This window comes from Pelophylax lessonae (assembly GCF_965119305.1).
Source record: "Pelophylax lessonae genome assembly, chromosome: 4".
Taxonomy (NCBI): Eukaryota; Metazoa; Chordata; class Amphibia; order Anura; family Ranidae; genus Pelophylax; species Pelophylax lessonae.
The window spans coordinates 296,247,237-296,274,337 of record NC_138771.1 but is presented as its reverse complement, the minus strand read 5'-3'; the positions used below and the strand labels follow the sequence as shown (position 1 = coordinate 296,274,337).

General features: G+C 37.7%; 1 protein-coding gene across 1 annotated transcript in view; it reads left to right on the top strand.

The window, feature by feature from the left end:
- The window catches only part of LOC309553508 (dynein axonemal heavy chain 3-like), a 136,757-nt gene that overhangs the window by 93,721 nt on the left and 15,935 nt on the right, over window positions 1-27,101 (top strand). The window contains exons 14-18 of the mRNA XM_082254743.1: window positions 2,823-3,017; window positions 3,382-3,570; window positions 18,694-18,924; window positions 24,601-24,699; window positions 25,181-25,320. Coding sequence (XP_082110869.1) covers window positions 2,823-3,017; window positions 3,382-3,570; window positions 18,694-18,924; window positions 24,601-24,699; window positions 25,181-25,320 — 854 coding nt within the window. The remainder of the gene's footprint in view (window positions 1-2,822; window positions 3,018-3,381; window positions 3,571-18,693; window positions 18,925-24,600; window positions 24,700-25,180; window positions 25,321-27,101) is intronic.

The following is a 27,101-nucleotide window of genomic DNA, read 5'->3' as shown; positions in this document are numbered from 1 at the left end:
GCACTGAATTGCTTTGACAGTGACAATGCAGTACATTGTATTCTAGTGCAATTCCCCTGCTGCCTTCTCTATCTTATTACCAGTCTTTGCTTTTTTTGTCTGTGTAACATTTATCTTTGAAGGTAGTGGCAAATGAATATTATGTAGATTCCTATGCCCAAATCATTTTTTAAATGGAATAGCATGCAAACAGGTAACCCTAATGTGTGCTGCAAGCTATTGAGTAAATGTCTGCTAAAACATAGTAAACCAGGAATCTGCTGTCACATTTATAGTAATTTGAGGTCTTTGTTGCAATATTCTGCCTCATAGCTGTTTTAGTATCATATTGTGCATTGCAATTATATTTACATCAGTTGTCATGCTATTTTCTACTGTGGCTTTATTCTTTGTAATTAGACATATCTCACCATGCTGTGGTCAGGTATATCCCCTGGGCTTCTGCACATTGCAATAGCTGAAGGGTAAACTACACTCATTTTGTTTAGATTTGCAACATGACATACACTCCCAGTGCCAATAATATAATGTGTTAAATACAAATGTAAGAGTGTGCTGTCTAGACCAATTCTAGGTTTATTGTAGGTTTTGTAGGAGTTTTTCAGAAAAAAATTACTAGGGCTCTTTTCCCAGTGTTGATTCTATAAATGGTTTCTGTCTCTTTAATTGTTATAGATCGGTATAGATAAATGCCTTGAAGGATTCTCTATGTGTTTAAGTTCTCTAATGAATAATAGCAGTATAATGCATTTTGGAGTGATGTGTTGTGTATTTCATGCTCTGGAATCTGTCATGGGGCATGAACTTGTAAATGACTATTCACCACATTACATGTTATATGTTGTGGTTACTAATTTTGTGCCCTACTTAGAAGTATGGTTTATTAAGATTCGTGATTTAAGAAGGGTCAGCCTCAATTTTTCAATTGAATGACTGGTGGCACAGTGTTGTTTTATATGTATTGCTCAGTGCTAGCTTTTGCTCACCTCTCTAATCATTATTGAGCACATTTTTGTGTATAAAGTAAATGAGAAAAACTAACAAGATGCAAGGTACTGTAACCCATAGAAAACAATTATTCCGGCTGATCTGATTATGGGAGACTGAAATTTGGCTGCTATGGGTTACTGTACTTTGGACATGGTTGCTGCTTTTTGCACTGCTATATGCTATACTGAATACCCTGTGTATCAAACGAACATGCAAATTCACCAATATAAATTATCAGATACACAACAAATCATTTTCTCTATACATTATCTCTGCATTTAAGAAACAAATAGATACTCTTGTATTTTCTTTACATACTTTTTCTTTCATATGAAAAGCTGTACTTAGTCACTTTGAGATACTTTTAAAGGAAAAGGTAGCTGTATGTAGGTTTTCCTAATGTTCACCAGAAATGTATAGGTGGGCTTATGTTCATTGCTTATATGTAGCCTAGTTTAAGAGGAGCTGAATAATGAAAAAAAACAGAGTCAATGCATAATGTTGAAAATATTTAGGCAATAGGCTGCTAAATATATAAACTAATGTCAGGCCACATGGGAAAAACAACATGAAAGAAAGGAAGGTGGTTGCATCACTTGAAGTGACCAGTCAGATTTCAGCTTTCATTTTTGTTAGTGCAAGCTACAAAATGAGAGGAGAGAGTGTTTTGATTGCTATGGGAAACACATAGTCTTCCTTTCTACCAGATTTTAGACATAAGGCCTGCTGTCTGAGCATTCTGGAAATACACTACTGTTTTATTAAAAAGTATCATCATATTTAATGTTCTCCATAAGGCAGATTGAAGCGAAGTATAAATCTCTCATACTGCTAATACCATAACAAAATGAAACATTAGCAGTTTTACCCTTTTTGTGTTTGATGCTACAGCAGTAAGCTGCATAGAGCTGGATTTCTTGACACATTAACACTATGTGAACTATAATTTCCTAACGCACTTAAAATTATGCCCGCAGTGAATTATTCAAAATGTCTATATCCACACTGAATTTGGTATTACGGTGTAATAATAATTTAGAATGTGGATAACATTAGTGCATTTCAGTTCATTAAAGTGTCAGTTCACTCAAGAGTGATTTTGACTTATAGTTCCCTGGTGGGCTAAATCAGCTTCCTAATACCGTGAGACCGCCCTGCTGTAATTCATGAACATTTCGTGTGTGCCCTCCCACCATTGTATGTTCCAACTCCCTGTGCTTTCCGTGACATACAGTAAAAGAAATTAAAAAATACAACAAGGAAAGTAAAACCCCTCATAAAGGCTAGAGTAGACCCAGAGTAGACCCAGGTACTCTATCTCAGAGATGAATCAACTCCCAAGAGTTTTAAGACTTGTTATGGTGGTTTAACCTGACCGCATCTACTAAAAACTGAAATACCAATTTTCAATGGACAAAACCTTTATTGAACAACAGAATATTTATGCACTAGGCTCTTGGGGATAAACTTCCTAAATGAACACTTGTTTTAATTAATTGCTAATACTTGCCAACTTAAACTATGGTCTATAAACTACAATTTGTGCCTCTCTTCTTTGTCAGTTCACTGAATGTTTCCACAATACTTACATTAGCTTTTTTTTTTAAAGTGCTGTAAATTGTGGCTCATTCATAAAAAGTCACAAGAATCAAGTGAGTTTTTATGGCATATGAATGATTTTGTTGTAGAAATCGTCAAATATACAGTATAGTGTTCTTAAAACATTGCTATATAAATCTAAAGTTGAGGGTTTTTCAGTATAAATACCTAAGTGATTCAATTACTTACTAAGGCTTGTGTTTTCTTTTTTTTCTTTTTTTTTTTTTTTTTAGAAATCTCTAATTAATAAAGAGGAGATGCTTTTAGAAGTTGAGCAAATAAACACATTTGATCAAATAGCTGAGATATGTAAATTAAAAGAGCCCTATGAAGAACTATGGACGACTACTGCACACTTTAGCACTTGCTATGAAAAATGGATGAATGGGCCTCTTTTACAGGTCAATGCAGAAAAGGTAGAAGAAGAGGTATGTTATAACTTTGTCCTGGTGCCTTCCATGAGTTGTGCTTATTTTGGTGATCGGGGATCGCTTTTGTTATGAGAGGTTCTGGTCTGGTTCTGGTCACAATACGGAAGAAGGGATTATATTTTATGGTACACTTAAGCTTGTAATATAGAGAAAAGGAACACCTCTTTGAAGAGTGATCTGAAAAGGAGCTGTCCATTCCCTAAAGAAAGACTAATGTGCTGGTTTGCTGTAAAATCAATTTAAATTTAAATTTTATTGGTCTAATATGACAAGAATTACCCTGGGCCTGGCAATATGATAGATGAGTCATACACAACTGTAAAAAATCAATAACTGTTTTCTGAAAAATGTTTGTCATCAGGTGCAGAATTTATGGAAGACTAGTTACAAACTGACAAAAGCATTTTATCACCCGGACTTACACGGACCTCTTAAAGTCGCTACAACCATTAAGACCAAGCTTGAGAAGTTTAAGATCAACATGCCCCTTGTAACAGCTTTGTGTACACCAGGGATCAAGCCAAGACACTGGAACCTAATGAGCGAAAAGGTGATAGAGCAATTTGTCAGTATATTATTGTGACAAGTATGTATTGTGCTGCTTGTCTCTATTGTAAGTAGCAGAATATTACTTTAGCCTTTTTCATTTGTCATCTGTTTTCATCATCCTTCTGGCTCTCCTGTGGCATACAGTTAACAGGATTCTAAAATGGTATAACAAATTGGCATCTTAGGACAATTAAATCTGCCCTTGTGCTGGGCTGGATTGGTGAACCATTTAAAATTCCAAGGTTTTCTGCTCCATGCTGTGCCATGTCGCCATTTTTTTTTTTTTTCTCAACTTGCATTTACCAAATTTCAAACATTAGCTACAGAGTCTAAGAAATAAGCTTAGGACCGGAATGTAGATATTTTATGGAAGTTTCCCATTTTATTTAACTTTAGGCTCTCAACTAGTTATGTTTCACCATATAGTTCTGTCCAATTATATTTTGTGCTTTAAGATAGATTATGCCTATCGTATAGGTACTGGTATAGTAATAATGCAAAGTCAGTGGTGATTAAACAAAGTACAAGCAGCAGCAGTGCAAAGATGGTAGGGACAATAGCGCTAAGCATGTAGTTGATGTTTTTCTGACATGCATTTTCAAAAGCTGCTTAGTGAAGAGAATTTTACCCTGACTTTTGCTCCTTACAATGCAGTGGTTGACCAGGAGTGCCACGTGTATTCCTAGAAAACACTTTCTAAGCCGCAATTCCAGGCAACATAAGAAACCAATCAGTAAGCTTTTTTCGTTTAATTTTGGTTAGTGTAGAGAAGGATAAAAAATCAATAAAGTGTGCATTGCTTTTTTTCACTGCTAGGGAGATTCACAATCTATTTGTCCTGGTGACCAATTTCACAAGGACTATAAATGATGGACATCCAACATTTTACAGTTGTCACCACTCACCATAACTAGAGATCAAAGCAAATATTCTGATAGAAATTCTCTGGTGAAAAATGTCTAAGAGGGAATTTTACATCACATTGTATAGGTTTCCTTCCACTTCCTGTTGTGTCTATGGGACAAGACACATAGGAAAATCTCCTCAGAACATGAACAACCAAAAATAAGTTGGCAGGTGTTTTAACCCTTCCCTGCTCTTTCCACAACTATAAAAAAAACATTTTGGCTTTAGATGCACTTTAATTTTCTATGTTGGTGGGAGGGTACCCTTAAGAACTATAACACAGTACTACACTTATCACCATGGGTCCTAGTCATGTGTACTGAAGGTGATATTACATTTACTGCTAAAAATGCAATCTACTAAAGGGGAATAAGTGTTTTTTTTTTTTTTAAGAACGTCTTTAGCAGCAGCTACCACAACGTGTAAAAAATATTACTCGTGTGTGACTTTTTCATAGTAACTTAAAGGGATATGATCCTATATCATTGATCAGAAAATTCCTTTTCTAAATAGGCCCAATGTCAGTACTCTATCTGCATAAATGTAAATATTTTCTAATTTATCAATGAAAACGTTTTGGAAGAAAAAAAAGTAAGCAGATCTCTGTTAATATAGAGCAATTAAATCCTCAGCTTCAATTTATCAATTTTGCTCACATACATTAGCCCCACACACACACATTCCTCCTTTTTTTCTTTTCCCAATGTCTTGTTTAAGAAAACAGGCACTCTCTTTTGTGAATATTACCAAAGATCCCATCTTTCCCCAGAATTACTGTTTTTTTTTTTTTTTTTTTGCATAAATGGGCCTAATTACCTGAATTCAGTTTTGATTAGCAATGTTAATTGATGCAGCTGTGGATGCTATCTGTTTACCTAAATTACCATGTGCAAACAGCAATATGTCTGAAAGTGAATATGCTGAACTGAAAATACTAATTAGTGATGGCAGATTGGTATTCAAGTCCCATCTTTAGGCTTTTTAATGAAAGCTCAGATGTGTCAGGGTTTTTATGATATTCAGACAAATTTCTGTTATGTATGATTTTAAAATGAAATTCTTGAAAACAGATGGACTATCATTGTTGTAAACATTTAGTATTTGAATATTGAGATACAGATGAAGAAAAACTGTCAATGTGACAAATTAAGGTGCCCATATATGTAAAAAGAAAAAAAAAGTACTGTGTGGGGGAGTTTTCTATAGGATTCAATCTGATTCTAGTGGTCTTATCTTTGCAGAAAAAAATAAAATCTGACTGTTGCTGGCACTCAGTGATCAGTTTTGTTAAATGTGGCAGTGCAAAGAGCAGAAAGGATGTGCGAAGTGCAGAGACCCATAACAAACAAGCAGACTTGTTGTAATCCTATTATTAAAAACAGAAAATGATGTATTTTTATTGAGTCAAACAGTGTAATCAATATCATCATAAATGTGAGAAAATAATTTACAGGATAAGTCACCTGGAAAGCAAGTGTCCTTTAAATAGCTTACCTTGCTTTCACTGAGACAAGAGAAATAGTAAATCACATAGGGCTTTGCTATGATTTCAAATAGGAAGTATGCCTTCTGCATGTAATAAGCAAATATGGCTGCTTCCTCATAGTTTTATTCTATATTTGTAATTAGTATCTGTTTATACTTAAAGGTTTATTTCCTTTACATTTTGCTGGGATGCTTTGGGCCTTAGATAACATAATTTCTGTGTTAAAGCAGGATCAGTAAAACGGAATCCTCCCTTTACAGCCCAGCTCTGGAATTTTCACAAAATCTATCTATCTATCTATCTATCTATCTATCTATCTATCTATCTATCTATCTATCTATCTATCTATCTATCTATCTATCTATCTATCTCTATCCAGGTGTTTTGTCTGGTCATGAAAAATCATAGGTCTTCTTGACTCTTTTCTTCCTTCCTCCTTTCTGCCATCTCCTTGAGCCCCGGTGGAATGGGTCTTGATTCCCTAGTCTCAAAGGAAGTTAGTTGAAAATAGGCAGGTCATCATTGGACTCAGAAGAGATCAGGTGATTATAGCATCTATAGCTCCTTTTTTAGGGCTAGTTCACACTGAAACAAGTGTGTTCCCGTACAGTCCCTCATGGTCTTGTGTGTTCCAGGTTTTGACAGCCCATTAATTTTAGTGGGCTACCAAATGCACTGGAACATGTAAAAGGCAGTGGAGATCAAACTGAACCAAATCACATGGTACTGCAGTACAATACAGTTTAGTGGCTGCAAACCCATTGCATTTGCAAGATACATTTAGGTGCCATTTCACTTTGAGATGTAAAAAGAGCTCAGTATACAGAACACTCAAAACTCCAAATGTATTCTTTACAAATAGGCCTACATGTGTCATGTTTCTTGTTCATTATTTAATTTCCTTTCCATACATGCAAACAGCCTAGAGCAGTGATGGCGAACCTTGGCACCCCAGATGTTTTGGAACTACATTTCTCATGATGCTATACTACACTGCAGAGTGCAAGAGCGTCATGGAAAATGTAGTTCCAAAACATCTGGGATGCCAGGGTTCTCCATCACTGCCATAGAGGATTGTGTAATATAACACTAAAATCTTTTGAATTTTATTCTGGTACCACTCCAAGCCATATATTTTTCTATTGATTTCCACCTATTTCCTTTCTCTATGTTGCCATTTCCTCTGTCATATCTGAAGGCAAGGTAGTAATCAGACGTGGGGAAACATAAAAAAATATAGTTCAGGTAGTTAAGGTTGGTTAACTTGAATGTATTGCACACACTTCATTGAAATGCTGCTAGTATACAGTTTGTAGCTGTATGCATAATTGTATCCAGCATTAAAAACCATGTTTATATTTTTATCATTGGTACTATACTTTCCATGGTTCTTACTTTGTGCCCAGCATAAAATCTTCAATATATTTGTTGTTATCCCTGGAAACTCTTGTTGTGGCTATCTTTACCAAATGCTGTTTGTTTTCCTGTTGGGAGCTGTAGGGAATTGGATACTGTGGTTTCTGCATACATTCATAGCTGTGTCTAAAACATTCTCTGTGGAGGACACCAATGGCACTTTTCCACTGCAAGTACCGGCTCGGCTCTACTCGGCCCTGCTTGGCCCTGCTTGGCCCGGTTTGCTTTTCCACTGCTGGTACCGCATGGTACGGTGTTGGAACGGTTTGGTACGGTACGGTATGGTTTGCTTTTCCCCTAAAGTAGTACTAAATTAAGTGGGTGGGATAACAATGGGGTGGGTGGGATTCTCTGACCAATCAGTGGCTAGTAGTGACTGCATGCAAAGGATTGTGGGATATGGTACCGGGTATGGTACCTCTTGGAACCACAATTGAGGTGGTACTGTTTTTGAGAGCCGTACTGTTCGGTTCCATTCAGTGGAAAAGCGCCGACGTACGTACCGAACCGTTCCTACACCATAACATGCGGTACCAGCAGTGGAAAAGCACAAAAGCAAGCCAAACCATTTGGTTCCATGCAGTGGAAAAGCCCCATTAGTGTCCCAAACCCAAATCACATTTGTTTTTTATTTTTGTGGGTATACTAGCCCTACATAATAATGTAGCCACCTTCCTTGGCACTTTCCTGATATGTGCCACAATGGTATGCAGTGTCACTCTCAGTAAAAGCGTATGTAATTCTTACAGAATTGGAACTGGTCCTTTTGTTCAAAACCCCACCCACAGCTTAGCTGGCTGACAACGGGACAAGGAAACAGCTACCAAGTCCCCGGCTGTACTGTCACTTGTAAGAGGTACCAGCATTAAAATACCTACTAGCGGGCATGCATGTGCTTTGCTGAAAGAAAGTACAAGTAATCCTGGGGGTTATATTAGGAGGTGAGCAGTACGCATGACCATGATTATACACCCACAGCTCAAACTAATAGTTTGGAACCAAGTGTTCCCGAGGTTTGTGGGTAAAACATTTTTAGAAAGCTCATTCAAGAAAAAGAAACATGAGGCGATAGTTTGTAGATTATGTTTAACTGGCATATTTACTGACCCTTTTAGCCTAGACATCAAGCACTCTCTAAAGGCAATAGTTTTTTTTTTTTTAGTTTGGAATTGGTGAGGGGCTTGAATCCCTTTTTTTTTTTCTATGACCCTGCTAGGGAGATTTACATTCTCTTTTAGTTTGCTTAGGCTCCAATCCTGTAGTGCATAATTATTTAAATAACAAAAATGTATGTTTGGTGGGGGTTACATTTTAAGGTTGGGTTGAGGTAAAAGATAAGGTATTAGGTTCAGGTTAAGTGTTAATAATACATTACAGGGTTGGGTTAAAGTGTTACATTAAAGTTATGTTTTGCATTCAGAGTGTTAAGTATGAAGGATAATGTGGGATAGTTTTTTTATGCACTTAATCGTAGCTTAAGCTTGGGGAGGGCGTGGGGACACATTGTTTAAATATGTTATCAACATCAAAACCCCCACATTGAAAACAACTTCGCTGCTAGGCAGAATTCCCCAAATGCTTTGCCATAATGTCTACTTTAAAATTGCACCTACCATTCATGACAATGTTAGAAGATTGCAAAAGCAGTATTCAGTTTACAACACCTTATTAAATGTATTCTCAGGCACATTTTAAAGGTACTTCACATGCCATGTCAAGGGAACTATACCTGATATGTCATATTTCAGCAATAAGTAGATGCTGGTTGTTTAAGTTTTCTGCCATCTTATCTGCTTCCTTTAATTAGACTTCTATTTCTAAATACCCTGCATTACTGAGAATTCAAAGGGGGGGGGGGGTTATATTATAAGCTTTTTAAATTGATGCAGCTGTTAGACAAAACTGAACATTTTTTTGGGAATATTTTTTTTACTACAGTCAGCCATACAAAACCAAATGCCAGTTTTGGATGCAGATCAACTTTTTGTATTTTATTCATGAACCACAAAATCATGAATTGTAAATTTCTCTAGTATCCCCCTGTTTTATATCTGGCAATTCACTTCCTTGTCTGTCTGCTTGTGTGGCTCTTAAGGTAATATCAATTAATACATTTAGAAACAATAACCAGTACATTCAAACATCCCTTTGTTCTGTGATTGCCACTCACTGCACAAGAGTAAAAAACAGAGAGTAGAGGCAGGGAAAGAATCTGATAGAATAATTTATAAAATCGATATCTGGTGATGTTTTGCAGACTTGTCTTGATGCAAGTACAATATACAGTAAACTAAACTAAAACATGTTTTTTTGTATGTTTGTTTGACATGCTTTGTTTCACCTTGGCAAACTATATTGTTGTAGTTATGTTAGATTCCATTTTTTTCTAGAAAAGAAAACTGGACAATTTTGACATATAGTTTTTGTTATAGCTGGGGCATTGTTTAATGAACATTAAAGTGAACTCTGGACAAACATCTAGAATCAGGAGCAATAAATCTACATGATCCATTTTACCTGCCAAAGGATTTGCAATTTTGTTGGTCTAAATAGCAGTGTGTTACCAAAAATCTATGAGAGTTAATTTATCTCAGACAATATTTGGGTTAATAATGAGAGTTCTATGACTGTGTGAAAACTTTAACACAACAATTATTTATTCGTATAAGGTTTGCACAGCCTACGTAATTTACAACAATAATAACTATTGTACATACTACACAATGTAAAATATCCCTAGTTTAACTGAACAAATACAATATATAGAGTATAGACTCATATACACACACTATGACCGACACAAATAAAATATACAATGTACCCTTAATCCTTACTCCATAATTACCTCTAGTGCTGGCTCTCGCTGTCCCATGCCAAACAGGAAGTCACCCTGTCTCACCGAACCTAATATAGACCCATATCCCATAGCCTTGTATAGGGCCATTCTCATTGGTTCAGCTATCTTGCTTGTCACTTCCTGTGGGCCTATCTCTTCCCAGATTGGACCATTTCCCCCTCCCATAGTTACGCCTCTTTCTAACCACTCCTTTTTCTGTGGGGGGGGGGGATTCACTCCTATAAATCCTGTATAATAATACCTGGGGTGCCCTGGCTCCACAATGTCTCGCTTCCAAAAATGTAATCACAGGTAATACTATCCGTAGTTGTTTATATGTAAAAAGCAGTTGCCTGCATTTTAAATGGACTGGTTAAACCGGTTCCTTTAACTGAGTGCCAACTGGAAGTCACACCACTTTATATAAGTGACAATCATCTCTCAGCTAAATGTAAAATCCAAAACTCAATATATCATACCTGTATATATTTACATAAATATTTACAATCTCTACAATGGAGATTTATACATAATCTCCTCATCATCACAACACGGTAAAAGAAATTACGCCTAAACCCCATATGGCAACAGATGCCCGCTTGGGGCCTGCAGAAAGCAAAGGCCCCACATAACATAATGGTTTAGGTGTAATCTCCTTTTGAGCGTTTGTCACTCTATCTGAAATAAAACTAGTTGGAAAAAAACTATAAACTCTCCGTCTCTACAGACCCACATTCCTGGATCTCAGTGTCATCAGTTCATTACTTGTTCTGGATGTAATACCTCCATAATGATGGAAGGAAAAAAAAAATAAAAAAAAAATACTAAGAGTCCAAACCACACAAAAAAACAAAATGAGGATAAGAGTTCTCAATAGTCCAATAATAATAGTATGAAAGTCCATAATGCAAATCTGGTCCTGTTGCTCTTGCTTCTGGGACGGCCTTCCATGGAGATTCCAAATGGAGAAAGCATATTCTGTATAAGGCTATGGACCAGCTTTCCTGGCTTTCTGTGATTATACTTTATTATTGTGGACACAGGTAGGGAGAGAAACACGTGTACTTTTCAGACATATGCATTCAACTGACTGCTTATCTGGTAATTATGAGTAGTAAGGACCTTTGTTTAGCCTTGCTATAGATTTACTGTGACCTAATAGTGAGACCCTTTTTCCTTGAAATGTTTTTTTATCAATTTGAATGGTTACCCCCTTCAGCCAGGTGCTTCTAGATTTTCATCACCCCCTTTATTCATCCATTGTCATATGCCTGCAGATAACTCTGCCCTGCCTTCTGCTGGTTACCACTGTGTGGTGTGTGACCCTTCAAGTCTCCAGGGGGGTTCTGTTGCTACCGGCAACTCACCACTGACTCTGTTTACTGAAACTGTGTTCAGTTATCCAAACCCCGATGGGCTCTTCGCTGGTGCCACACAATTGTGGCCGTAGTTTTGTCCTTTGCTAGCGTATGTAGCTACAGTAGGAGTCATGCCTTTTGGCAGGCTGTGAGACAGAGGTCATTCCTTTAGCAGGCTCCGAACAGAGTAGGCAGTGTCAACCAAGCAGACAAAATGACGTAATGTCAAAATGCAGATAAGTGTGATGTCACCAGTTACTCGTGGCTTCGGGAATCACTAAACTAAATTACATTACTTTTAAGTACAAATGTACTATATCATGTCAGCTATTTGCCAATCACTATGAGTCTCACCAGTCCTAGTATATCTATATGATATGCAAGCGATGCTCTTTGAACTTAATCATGGCACCCAAGAAAATTGACAAATGATTTTAATTTGGAGAGAAAGAGAAACAAAAAAACCTGACTACATGTGATGACTGCCACATATTTGAGCTGTAGAGCGGACTTTGTGTACCATGTACAAAAAAAAAACAATTGTTGAGTGACTGTTGCCCAAAACCTGGTGTTATCGTTCCTATTGCCATAGTTGGTAATAGCTAAATGACAAGAGGGAGCTTCAATAAATGTATACAACACAATTATTGCATGGTGGAAGGGATACAAAACTGTTGTGAACTGGCCCATAAACACAATGCTCTATGGAAGCTTTAATATGCTATACCAATATTTCACTGTTCTCACTATAATGTTCCCCATACTCCCCTCTTTTTTTTTTTTTTTTTTTTAGCAAAAACCAAAAATATGGAATCACCCTACAAATTAAGGGGATAAAGTGTCAGTTGAGTAATTACCTTCTACACTGCAATTTAGTAAGAAAGGCTTTTCAAGGACCTACTACAGCATATATCTGGACATTAAAGGATATACAACTCCCTCTTGCTCATTCTGGGCTCTCCCCACCTTTTAAAGTGTTCCATGTCAGTAAGAGAGAACTCAATGGCTCCTTGTGTCAATGAGGCTGTCAGCAAGCCAGATTTGGGTAACCAGGCTAGTTCTATGTGGAAATGCATTCTGTGATTTATTTTTATGGAAGCCATATCTGAATTAAGTTCTATTTTTACATATCTGCCTGGAATTCAGCCATCACATGTTTATTGGTCAGATTTTTATAAGCGTAGAATATTTTTTTTTTTTTTTTTTGGAAATTGATCTACTCTTGGGTGGCGTGCTATAATGAATTTAAAACTTTTTGAAAAAAAAAGAAAAACTAAAATACATTGATAGGGCTTTTTCTGTTGATGGGGCACAGCATTTAGCCTAAAAAATCAAATTGGAAGTCTTATGTCAACAAAATGAAGATTACAAGCCAAAATAAGATATAAAGACAAGAAAAAATGGTAGAATCCAGCAAATGAATAAAAAAGTTACCTAAAAGAAAGATTCTTCAACACTTCCCTTGGTTAATTACATTATATTATGCCTGATTTAAAATTTTGATAAGGTATTTCCAAAACATATTTCTAAATTGCTTTGAAAAATATTGGATGTGCCTTTTACCTTTCTGGGAACGGAGAGCAGAAAAATCTGTGCGATACATTTTTTTCCATGAAAAAGAAATATAAAGAAGGAAATAGGCAAAGCCACATGGCTTCCAGTGTTCAATGTCCATTCAACAGCAGAAAAACTGATGACAATGTTCTATCACAGTCCAGCCATAATTGTACAACTCTAGTAATGAGTAACTTTAACCACGTTCCTACTGGACACTTTCAACCCCTTCCTGCCTAGGCCAATTTTCAACTTTTAGCCCAGTCACACTTTTATTGACATTTGCGCGGTCATGCAACACTGTACCAATATGACAATTTTTATATATTTTTTTCACTCAAATATAGCTTTCTTTTGGTGGTATTTAATCTCAACTGGGTTTTTTATTTTTTGCTAAACCAAGTGGTAGGCACTGATGGGAACTTATGAGGGAGCACTGATAGGCACTGATAGGTGGCACGGATGGACTCTGATAGGCAGCACTGATGGGCACTGATGGGCAGCACTGATGCGAACTGATTGGCAGCACTGGTGGGCACTGATTGACAGCCCTGGCGGATACTAATTGGCAGCACTGGTGGGCACTGTTGGGTCTGCACTGATAATTAGGGCCCTAATTATCAGTGCAAAGGTCCTTTTACCACAAGCTGGTTATTGGCTCTCTTTTTCTCCTCATGCTGTCAGCTGTGATTGGCCCTTTACCTTAAATTGTGATCAGCTGAGTTCAAAGGACTCAGTGATCACAGAGCGCACTGCCCGCGCAATCGAGGGAAGACGTCCATGTACGTCCTTCTGGCAAAGTAAGCCTGCGCTGTAGCCATCTATCAGCTCTAACGTGGATGGAAGCTGGTAAATATAGATAGGATTGAGGTAGATGCCCTGAAGGCTGCAGCTAACAATAACAGTTGGGTTCCTTATGTGCAATTTATATTATATATACAATGAGCTTAACATATTTAGTATCAAATGAATGGTTTTGACAACTTTGAATAGTTTGGAATATTTAGTGTTGATATACTATAGGAAAAGAGAATTCTTATATAGAATATAAGGAGGTGTGTTCAATCATCTCCTTCTGATACAAGCAAAAATCCTTTTTTTTTCTCCCCTCATGATTGGGTATTTATAGATGACATAAATCTTCACTATCTACACTAAGCTAAGAGAACATACACTTACAAAGTGAACACACTCTACTACTTTAATAAATCATCCCCATTACATTAGAAGCTGGAATTCTTCTTTAACTGTTCTGCAATGATAAGCTCAGTACAAGTGTTATTCAATAAACTTCCCTGATACATTTAAACATTTTCAGAATGTCCTGTTTCTTCCCTTTTAGATGATTTTACCTCAGATAATCTTCAAAGCATTCAGTTGACATTTTAACTAGTGTTGGAGGGTCACTTTCTCTCATTCATTGGCTTGCAGTATAAATTTTAGTTCTTCCAAGATGACAGAAAGACTGAATTATTTATCAGCATTGAAACATCTCACCCTGATGATACATCATGGGTAAAGAATCCTGGCCATCAAGGGAAAAGTCATATGGTGATCTCTCTTCCCACCAACCCTTCTCAGCTGTTGTGAGAGGGTGGCTGTCAAATATGAAAATTACATCATACAAGAAGGGTTGTAAGCAGCAGAAAAAAAAAATCCAGAGCAATAAATTTGGGAAACTAACCGCACCGTGACATCCTATTTTATCTTTCAGTAATTACTTTCTGCAGTTCATAAATGTTCCTACGACTCAAGTGTATGGCTCTATTCTTCAAAGGCTAGATTAACTAGTTTCATTTAAGGTCTGCTGGTTGCATCATTTCACATAGAAGTCTGGAATAAATGCTCTTGAATCTTTCACCAGCAGCAAGTGAACAGTTCATTTCTTGTGCTTTATATAATCTTCACTGCAGTGTTGTTCTACTTACATGAGGCTTGCTAAATTGGATTTAAGGATTTAGAAGTCGAGTTTATTCTCCTTAAACAAGCGTAGAGAGTGCAGTGAACTATTTTGTTTCACACCTGTTTAATACAATTTTTTCAAGCATTTACTGATTTATCTGAAAAACATTGTATCTGATGCAAGTTCACAAAAGGAAAATCATTCATTCATTGTATGTCAGTATTAAAATATTGAAACATGCTAGACATCATGACCTTAAAACCATGTCAAGAGGCCCCATAGCAAAACCATTAAGGGGCTTCTCTGTTATATAATCTTTATATCCAAGACACTCCCTTTAGTCATGCAGAATACTAATTGCTTTAATAGCAATCCTATAGGGGGTAATAAACTAAATTAATTTTAGCCAAATGTATTTGCAAGAGGTTCTTGCTACATACATAACACACTGAGGTTGATTTACCAAAGGCATAAAGACTATTAACTTATCCCTAGAGCTTGGGGTATGGTTGGCATTCTTTGCAAAGTGAATTTTTATTACATTCACTAAACTTTAGGGAAAATGTCCTTGTAAAGTTTAAATTCTCTTGCAAAGTGGGCTATTTGCCTTAAGTAAATCAATCCCACTATATAGCCAAATTAAACTAGACCCCTATAGCATGGTCTGTCATAAAATAATGCCATTTCTAGGAATACACATGCTCACTCAGGCACACATCCACAAAGAATTTCATAGAAGTTGGGCAAATTGTCATTACTTTTATTTATTTTAATAGTGACAATAGACCTGTGTATTGAATATTTCAACTCCACCTACCTGCTGAGATCATTTTATGCTGGATTTTTAATTTACAGCAATGTGTGTTAGTTATTGAGGAGCACCTTGTATAGGAGAATTATAGGACTTTGTGTTTAGGATCCAGAACTTAGTAATAATTCATAATTATTTATTTTATGACCATAAGTACTAATAGTTACTTGATTCTACATAAAAATAATCAGTTAACAAACTGTTAAAGCAAGGATATGGATCTATATTTTTAGCCATGTGATGATAATTTTCAAACATGTTAGCTCCAATATGAAAGTAATGATCATTTTATGAAAATAAAGATTCCTGTTCTGGTGCATTAGCTTTGTGAATTGAATCTAAGGTCTATAGAAGACACTCCTCACCAACCACACACGGATGTTACTTGTTTTTGAAAAACACCTTGATTGGTTCTTCCCTTGATTGGTTCTTCCAGGATGTAAGCACTCTGGTACAAATCAACAGACTTTTGATTTTAAATAAAAAAGAATATTCTTTTTTTAAAGAATATTCATTCTTTTAGTTAATATAGAAGATAAATTGAAAGATAACTAGAGGAACATTTTTCTAAAAACATTTGAATAGATTGTGGAAGGCTTATAACCCCTGTTAGGCTTTTATGCTGTCTGTATCTCGGCTAGGGAGATTCACCCCTCAGTGTCTTCAGTTAACCACTGCCATATACACTGATAGCAAGGGAAGTTGTAACATTTTTAATTGCCATCAGAATAGAAGTAGAGGAGAAATCTTCCAATAGGAGCATCTATTCTTGTGACAAATGTCGAAGAGGAAATGTGCTTCACTTTGGAGGGATTTGCTTTCACTTCCTGTTGTATCTGCAGATGTAAAAGATAAACTTTTGAATGTGATACATATGTAAAAAAAATAAATGAAAGGGGTTTAAATCAATCCTTACTATATTAAAAATAGAAAATATGCTTTGGCTGTAGATATATTTTAAGATTCCTGCTGCATCAGGAAGGATGTGACTGTATGGCATTAGGCGACAAGATCATTGCTGGGGCCCCTAAAAGTATCAAACAAATTTAGACAAATATCTCAGTTTTAGAATCTCATGTTCTACATTTCCTCATCCATATACAGAGTTGAATGCCACCCCCCTAAATCATTGTAGTAGCACTCCCCTAACTGCATACTAAGAGACTAAGTCACTGATGTCTTAAGCTGTCCATACATGGAATTTAATTCAACCAATTCGGCAGGGACCAGCCAAGATTTGATCCATATATGGGCAGACTGATTGTACCCAAGTCGATCCATTGATTGATTTGGGTAAAATCAGCTGTCAGATTTTTTACCTGTGATTACTGCTGGTGGTTATAGCCACTAGCAGTAATCATTGTGTTCTGATGGTCAGAAAGGCTCCCCAATCAATACAGACTGAAGTGGAAGGAAAGAAAATCAAATCATCTATGGGATGTTTTAAGCACTTCTCCTTTCTCAGCCTGCTGATTAGAGAATATGCAACTCCCTATAAAAGTGTCAGTGTGCCGTATTACTTGAAGGGTAGTTCTTGGATCATTTCTTGTAACTGGCCAACTGATTGTTATTCCTTTGTTTCTCCAGTATCTGCAGATGTATTAAATCCTTGAATAAGTTACATGTTTATATATTTGTTAATGTTTTAGGCATATCTTATCTATTAAATAGAACACATAATAGGGCAAACAAAGTACATTCTGTGTTGAGTGAAATCTAGTCTTTTGAAAAACACAAATTGCCATGGTATTTAATGTTTGGAAAGCGTTAACGCTGTCTAAATTGACCACAACATTTTGATTATTTGACCAGATTGGTTTTCCTTGCCATTTGTATTTCTTGTGATTAGCAAGTTTTGCTTTGTAGTAGAGTTCCTATCCATAGCACTGCTGCTTTGTCATTTTAAGCTGTTAATACTTGGTAAAATACTTGTTCAGATTAGGTGCATTGCTGAACTTGTCCAGGGTGAACTACTCACAGAAATGACTGAATCCTGATTTTTGAAGACATCCAACTCATGTTTACAAAGCTTATTAAAGTGTATGTCAGGGCTTACATTACCGTTTCCTAAGTTTTCTCCCTTTAAAGACCATGCAAGTACAGAGCAATATCTGCTGATCTGGCAGAAATCTACTTGGCTGCTTAGTCCTGTTGTTGGCTGAAAACACACTGCATTTAGGAAGACTATGTGGTGTCAGCCCTGCTTAGTTGTCTTTTGCTAAGCTAATCAAACCACCCCTACCATATTTTACACAAGAATAGGGTAGGGTGTGGTCCAAGATAATAACTAGAAGGGCTAATAAGCTTACATAATAAGCTTACGTAAGATAACACAGGACATAGGGCAGCTCTGAATTTCTTACATGATTAAAGTTTTTTATTTATTTACTTATCAGGGAGATATAACGGAATGCTTTCAAAGTATATTTAGCACACCACAATGTAGAAAATAAGAGAACTCCATTGTTAGGGTTTACATATACTTATTATTAAACACTTTTTTTAAGATTCACTGGTAACGGTTTGAAAACATGCTGTTGTTGATTTTATATTGTTTTGGCTGTTACAAAGACATAATTGTGTTTAAAATTTGAATTATTTTACTAGAACTTGGGGAACACGGGTAGAATACATGCATATTTGGCAGTAATCTCAATTTTAGAGATCAGCTGTTAAAACTTTCATATATCTGAGTTTGTGGCCCAATATATTGAAGCAACTTAGGTTAGAATTGTGATGTAGCCTGATTAATTTAATGTCAGGAGAAATTATCCGGTAAAAATGCTTCTGAGAAATTATAAAGCATGTAGTATTACTTCCCAATAAATATCTGAGTATTTTTCTCTTTACCCAGGTTGGATTTAATATCACTCCACATGAAAGTACAACTCTTTTTGAATATTTGCAGTTTGGTCTTGAAAAATATCTTGATGATTTAAATCAGATCAGCTCTCAGGCTAGCAAAGAGTATGCTCTGGAGAAAGCACTCAACAAAATGAAAACAGATTGGGAGGATGTATGCTTCATATTTTCACCCTACAAGGATGGAAATAGCTATGTGCTAGCCGCTGTTGATGAAATTCAGGTAACTACTTTCATAATAATGTTAGGTTACCCTATGGCCTGTAATGCATTTATGAGGCAGATATGTTTACAATATTCTAAAAAGACTGATTACACTTATTAGAATCATTTTAATTTGGGTTCAGGCAACCTAGTGTACCGATGCAATGAACATTTAACTTGCTCTTCAAACTTTATTTTCTGTTTATCTGACTCTTGAAACTGGTTGGATGCACCAATCTTTTCTGTGAGTGCGCTCAGAAGTGAATTGTTCTAAGCAATATGTTGGTAATGAATATAAATATGTTATTGAATTATGACAAAAGTTGTAATTCAATTTTCCTCCAAGCCTCAAGCACACTTTAGAAACATATACCGACTGGATTGTCTGCATTGAGGTTTTTCAATAGGCTTTTCAATAGACTTTTTTTCTGTGCAAGTTGCATTTATTTTAAAGAAATTTTGTTGACCATTGCTTATTGCCACATATCAAGACATCTGAGGTGTTGGAGTGTGTACAATGACACAGTATCTAAAATGCAAAAGAAAATGCAATACTTTAGTTTAATCCATCCATTTTCTCCAAAGTTCTTTGTTTTTATTATTTTAAATAATCATTTGCAATAACTTTTTAAGCCGAAAAATTGCTTCCCTGCCAACTGCTACTTCACAAATCACCAGGTACAATCAATGATAATTAAAACTGCACAGCAAAATCTAAAACCACTGTTCACCACCCCCGTACAGAATTTATCTGATGCATTGACCAAATACTAAAACAAGACCAAACAAAAATATGGAGTGCAGAATACACATGGATTTAAAACATAAACCTGCTGCTGGCCTAATTTTCAAACACTAATGATTAAGTAAAACATCTGAAAATTTAGGAGGCATCTGGAAAGTAAGAAATGATGGGATAAAACAAACATGTTCTGCAGCTTGCATATATATTATATTAAAAATGCAAGGCATTGGGCATTCATTTACTGGTGATGACTAGAATATTATTTACATACTCAAGCAAATACCTGGATAAGTAAAACATCTACCAAGATTTGATTAAATAAAGGACCACACCTTTGACAGAAAACCACTTGATTTCCTCCAATGATCCAATGTACTAGGTGCTTATTGGCGTACAAACAACCAGGATTTTCAGTTCTTGACTTTTTGGCCATTTTAACTATATTGAAAAACGAAAAAGTGGCCCCCAGTCTGAAAAATACTAGCTGAGTATGTCAAATGTATCGAAGTGCATCCCTATGTCAGGACAGTCATTAACAATTAGGAGCAGGTGCTGTACATGGGGGGCTAAAAGAAATAGGGCCTTTTATTCAAAGCAGATTTGTGATGATCAAGATTTCCAAAATCCTGCTGGCAAACTAGAGAAAAGGTTTATTGGAGATTCCCATGGTCTTGTTGAAATATTCTTGTTGCCTTTACTCGGAACAAAGTATGGTTGACAAGGCCTAGCTTGTGGGGTTTTTGGAATCATTGAAATTTCCGGTGTTGCCTGACGCCCACAGGCTGCTGCTGGGTGCCCCTCTGACTACTGATGAAATTGATACTGCTATTGGTTCTCTACCTTCTAACAAAACCCCTGGACTAGATGGCTTGCCCGCAGAGTGGTACCAGGAGTACCCGGAGGACCTGGCTAGCAGATTACAGGACCTCTATGTGGCGGCTCTGAATGAAGGGGAGCTCCCGGCCTCTATGCGGGAGGCTCTCACAGTGGTGTTACCCAAACCCGACAAGGATAGGTTGTTGTGCGACTCCTACCATCCTATATCTTTGCTCAACAGCGATGTTAAGATTCTTGCCAAGCTTTTAGCTACCCGTCTTGGTAAGGTTATAAGCACTCTCATCCACCCAGATCAGAATGGGTTCATGCCTGGAGAGAGCACATATGATAACATCCGCCGACTCCACTTACACCAGTACAGTGCAGATAAGGCAGCCAGGAGTGGTCTAGTGTTATCTCTGGACATAAGGAAGGCCTTTGACACCGTGAGGTGGGCTTTCCTCTGGCAGGTCATGTCTAAAATGGGTTTTGGCCTCTCCTCGATTAAATGGGTGCGTCTGCTCTACTCGAAACTTCTAGCCAGAGTATGTACTAATAAAGATGTTTCTGCACCGTTTGCTCTTCAACGTGGTACTAGACAGGGCTGCCCTCTGTCGCCTCTTCTGTTTGCCCCTGGTCATTGAGCCCTTGGCTCTGGCGGTGCGGCAGACGGTGACGGTGAGCGGTATCCTTTGTGGTGACATAGAGGAGAAAATCTTGTTGTACGCGAATGGCGCACTGATCTACCTTGATGGTCGTGAGTCATCTTTTGAAGCCTTACTGGGGGTGGTGGAGGAGTTCGTGGGGTGTCCGGCCTCAGAGTGGGCTGGGATAAATCCGTGGCTTTCCCGTTTGGCCCGCTCGTGGATTTCAGTTTTTTACAGCGGTCCGGGGTTCGCCTGTCTCCCACCTTTAAGTGCCTTGGGATACAGGTGCACTCCGATCTCTTGACCTACTGTTCTCTAAATGTCCAGCCTATAATTTCACATATGGAAGTTCGTCTGCGCACCTGGTTCCGGCCTCAGAGTGGGCTGGGATAAATCGGTGGCTTTCCCGTTTGGCCCGCTCGTGGATTTCAGTTTTTTACAGCGGTCCGGGGTTCGCCTGTCTCCCACCTTTAAGTGCCTTGGGATACAGGTGCACTCCGATCTCTTGACCTACTGTTCTCTAAATGTCCAGCCTATAATTTCACATATGGAAGTTCGTCTGCGCACCTGGTTCTCGTTGCCACTGAATCTAATTGGTAGGATTAACATTTTTAAGATGATTTACTTACCTAAATTCCTTTGTTTTTCGTGCTCCACCTGTGTTTTTACCCAGGCGTTTATTCCATAAAATAGATTCCACTCTCACTTCTTTTTTTTTGGCAGGGCTCTCACCCTCGTATAGCTAGGCTCCAAATTCCAGGGCCGCCTGGCATGTCCTGATCTTTACAAATATTTTATTGCATCCCAACTTACCTATATATATGACTGGCTTGGTGACTCTCCTGGGAACTCCTCCACCATCCTTGTATTGACCTTGCACGGTTCGAAGATGCAGGCTCTAGACCCTCTCCACAGATCGTTGCATAGGCGCTGCTCTCGTGTCTCTCCTATGGAGGTTGGGTGGCTGGCTTGGCATGCTGGCAATGTGATGCTGTTGGATGAACCTGCGGTGTCTCCTAATGCCCCGTTGTGGGATAATCCCAACTTCCCCGAGCTTCATGGTCACCCGGACTCCTGTTGGTGGTCGGGACTTGGGGTGACGCATGTCTCCCATGTCTTTAGGTCAAACCTTTTTGTATCTTTTGATGACCTGAAGGCCCGACATGGTGTGTGCAACCGTTCCTTTTTTAAATACTTGTTACTACGCCATGCCGCCCGGGTGCAGTTTGCTGGGTTGACCCTGGAGCTCGAGGAATCCCCAATGGAAAAGTTGTCTATCCCAGAGGTAACTAAAATGGTCACTACGTTTTACTCGAGGCTGCAGGTGGCTAGTGCCGACCCATTTAATCTGGCCATGTGCAAGTGGGTCACACTGCTTCCTGAGCTGTCCGAGAAGGTGTGGGATGAGGCCTCTGAGGTGTGCTTCCAGGACCTTATTAGTTCTAACCACAGACTCATACAGTTCAAATTCATTCACCATTTGCACTACATGCCTCAAAAATTGGTCTGTATGGGTGTTGCCCCCGGAGCCGCCTGTCCTAGATGTGATTGTCCTGCAGCAGACCTCCTCCACATGTTTTGGTCCTGCCCCCATATTAGAGGTTACTGGACGTCTATTTTCGAATTTTTTAATGATAAATTACACCTGCCGGTCCCACATACGCCGGAGGTAGGCCTGTTGGGTGTGTTGAATGATTTCATTCACCGTGTATGTCCCCGGACCCTGATCCGCATACTACTGTTCTATGCTAGGAAACATATCTTGATACATTGGAAAAGTGTTGAACCGCCTACCATACAGCAGTTCAATGTTATAGTGCGTGGAGATGTACCACTCTATAAACTGATCTATAAGAGTAGAGGGTGTCCTGGCAAGTTTTCTAAAGTTTGGCAACCTTGGCTTGATGTAGAGGATTCTTTCTGGGCGGATACCCCTCTGCCTTCCAGCTTGTCTGCTGAATGAGACCATGGAGGTCCCATGTGAATTGAGGATTATCTGACTAGCATGTAGTATAATACCTGCTCCCCCCTGAGGGGATGGATGGTTGAGGGTAGGGGAAGGTGTGTGTGGATGTGTGGGTGTGTGAGTTGGTTTGTGAGTGTGTGAGTGTCCTTGTTTGTGTTGGTCGTCTTGTCTGGTTGTCCCCCCTGTCCACCTTAGGGTGGGGACCACTTAAGGTGTCCTGCTAGGTGTGTCCCTATGTTGCCGTTCGGCTTCCAAGCAATTCGGTCTCGAGGTCCCCCCGTCCTTCTCTTCCTCCCTAGGCCCCGTTGGCCTGTTTTTGAGTTGTCTATGCTGCAATGCTTTCCATTGGTTTGTTGTTTATTCCCTGCTCTGTTTTACTGACATTGCTTGTACCTTTGTTATGTATTGTTCTTGAAAATGTATAAATAAACACCTTTCAAAAAAAAATATTATTGCTGGCTAATTACTTTACAGTATTTTATAGGAATTGTTATACAATGATTAATATGTACATTTTGAAGTTTCGGTATTTTTTCAATATCATTTTGGAATTGAACTCCGGGCTTAACAACAGTGTTTTAATGATGACTGTCTGTTAATAATCCTGAACTTGGTGCTTCAACTCATTCTATTACTTCTATCAGTAATGATTAGGAAAGCTTGTGGATCTAAAAGTAGCTTTGAAGATGTATCTGAGATTCCATATTAGGTGAACTGTCCAGCAGACAATATGGAATTTATTGTTGAGATTTTTGGTTAGTTTTGAGCCTTCAAAGCATTGAGATTAGCATCAGTGGGTCACAGGTGTAATGTATTGGCTCCTTTAGACTCTTCCCTCAGCCCCTGGTCTGTACACAAGTACAGACCTTCAGCTACAGAGAGAGAGAAAGAATTAATTGACTACAAGTGTGGTGATATCACCATATTTGTGCTCCATTAATGACTACAGTCCCTTTGTTGTGGTGGCAGGTAGTACTTGCAGTTTTTTTATTCACAACTTCCTAGGAATAAAGGATGCAACTGTATGGGTGGAGTTACACTCAGTTATGTCCATTTTAAAAATGACAGGAGTCAGCGGGGAGAAGAACCTAGAGTTCCTGTAAGTGGGGGGGGGGGGGGGGGTGGGGCAGGTTTGGGATGTGGAGCTGTGCATACTCACAATATTTCATGTTATATCCTTAATATGGGTGTAACATTTAACATGGTCTGAAAGGTGGCATTAGCTACAAAAGGTCCCTGTAATCCCTGATTCCCTGTCATAGAACCAATAAAATACATTTTTGAGGTAACAGAAGTAAAAGTTAGGGATGTATTTTGGTAATTACACTGTGTGTGTGTATGGTATGTATAAATGGAAATCCCTCTCTCTATTACAATCTATATTTTAGTTCTACAACACATTCTTAAAAAAATCAATACATGTATTTTTATATACTGTTAGCTTAATTACATAGAATTTGTGTTTATATACCCTTCCATTAACCATCAGTATCAATTTCATTTCTTCTCTACCTGTTAAAGGTTTTGCTGGAAGATCACATTGTGAAAACTACAACCATGAAAGGTTCTCCATTTATTGCACCATTTGAAAAAGAAATATTAGCATGGGAAGCTAAGTTGGTATGTTGCCTTTTGATAAGCTCTTGTTGAATTTAATTAGCTTTTAGATTTCCTCTCCATGCCACATCTCTGATTTCACCACCCAGTCAAGTCCATGCTTCACTAACTTTCATTATATACAGCTTTTCAGGACCAGTCTTGCCATCAGAATTCTGTAGAATAATAAAAAGCAAAAACAAGTATAAAATTCTTTGTTAAATTCACTTCACTTGAATTTTTATTATGTGAGCCTAAATGCAAGACAGTCACCCAGTACGATTAAATCATTTAGGTGAGACAAACAGAGAGGCAGCTGTGTTGGCTCATTCTTTAGTAGAACAGAAAGCAGAGGATGAGGAAATAATTCTTAACCCTATGAAAATCTGATTGAAAATCATTTTAGGAAAAAGAAAAGGATTTTTCTGATATCTGCATTAGAAGGTTGGTTTAGGCATCCAGACCAAAATTATTTTTGTCTTGATATATTTTATTTCTTTTTTAGCGACACTTTCAGGACACTTTGGATTCCTGGCTCCGAGTTCAGATGGCCTGGTTATATCTGGAACCAGTTTTTGGATCAGAGGATATACGTAATCAAATACCAATAGAAGGGGAAAAATTTGAAACTGTTGATTTTATTTGGTAAGTTGGCTGAAAACAGAAATAGTAGCTTAAATGAATAGAGTGTATGTTATGCAATATGTAGCCAGGTTGGTAGGCGACTAATCAAGGGGTAGGGGAAGAAGACAGAAGGGGAATGTAACTACCACACACTGGAAATGGGGATTTTAATTGTGCCTATATATAACAGCAGCAAAAAGCAGATGTTGTAAAAAAGAATACATATTTATTGGATAAAACAAACATAAATATATACATAATCATAAAGGGTATGACAATGTCTGTCAAGGTTCATCTTGTGGACCTACGTGTTTCACTCAAAGGAGCTTCCTCAGGATCCAAGAATGAATTCATATTTAGAAAAAATGGTATAAAATCGCATTCTCTACAACAAACAGTGATACAAATCAATATGCATTAAACATATGTCGAAAAATATAGTGTATGCTTAAAGGGTAAGTATAGTAAAATCTTTTTTTTTTTTTAGGATACAGTGGGGAAGTGTGAAAACATTTGCCAGATAATTTGTATGTATGCCATTGGGAAAATTTCCCTTCACTTTCTGCAACAGGAAGTTAGAGGAAATTTTCGAAAAGTGAGAACAATTCCCCTCTTAGACAGTTGTTTCCAGATCAGGTATACCTTCTACTGGGGACAACGCTAAAAGTTTAGATTTTCACTTATCTCTTTCTTGGTGACATCTCTACAAATAGAGAGGGGGTTAATCTCCCCGAAATGAACACAGATTGGAATAAATACTTTTCAGGAAATCTGTCTCTGCCTCATTCTATCCAATGCTAACAAGGGTTTTGACTAGAGATACATTAAAGGATAAGTTCACCTTTTAACAAAAAATAATAAATACACATTTTTTATGTAAAAAAAATGTGCATTTATTATTTTTTGTTTCTGGAGCCTCTAAAGCATTGCTCCAGTCTCCTGCAGATCTGTCAGTGTATCTGTGTGCCTGTACATCCTGTACGCACAAACAGATACAATCTCACAGGAAGAGAGAATAAACGACCACAGCACTGCAGAGCACTGTGGTAGTTCATTAAAAATGACAAGCTGACAGCCGTGAAGGCTGCCAGAGCTTGTCATTTTTTATTCATAGAGCACTGTGAATAAGTGACTGGGCAGGGCAGATGCAGCCCTGCTAAATCACATTTTTTTTTTAAATTGTAACAGCTAGCGGGGAGGGGGAGAAGATCCCTACTAGCAGTGTCAGATCAGGGAATCAGGAGGGGGGGGGGGGTTGCAGGGGCTGGTCCATTTGTTACATGTTAAACCCTGAATATGGAAGGTGAACTTCTCCTTTAAGGGGGGTATTTCTAGAACATTTGCTGTAGAAATGCATCAAACATTCATGCAGCACAATAAAAAAACCTGTCATAATTTGTGTTATATGGTTATTTCCTATAATTATAAGCACCATCTAGTGGCCATAATACAATATTTTCATTGATGGTCACTAGATCATAGGAATAATCATATTTTTTTGATGCAACCTTAAGAATGTTTGATACATTTATACACTTTTTTTAAATTTTTTATTTATAGACCCCCTAAGTATCATCAAATGTTACTTGTTAGTTATTAAAACCCAATAAAATCTCACATATTTTTTATCCCTTTTATGTTCATCGTTACATCCTGATTTTGCTTATAAGTAGTTTAAAATAACGTTTTCTCTCGGTGACAATGCTGCTGCTAGCTTTTGCACTTCTTTGCTCTATGCTGGAGGAGCTACGTAACAGACACATCCTTTAGCAGAAGCTTCCTCGCGCACATTGTTGCAATAA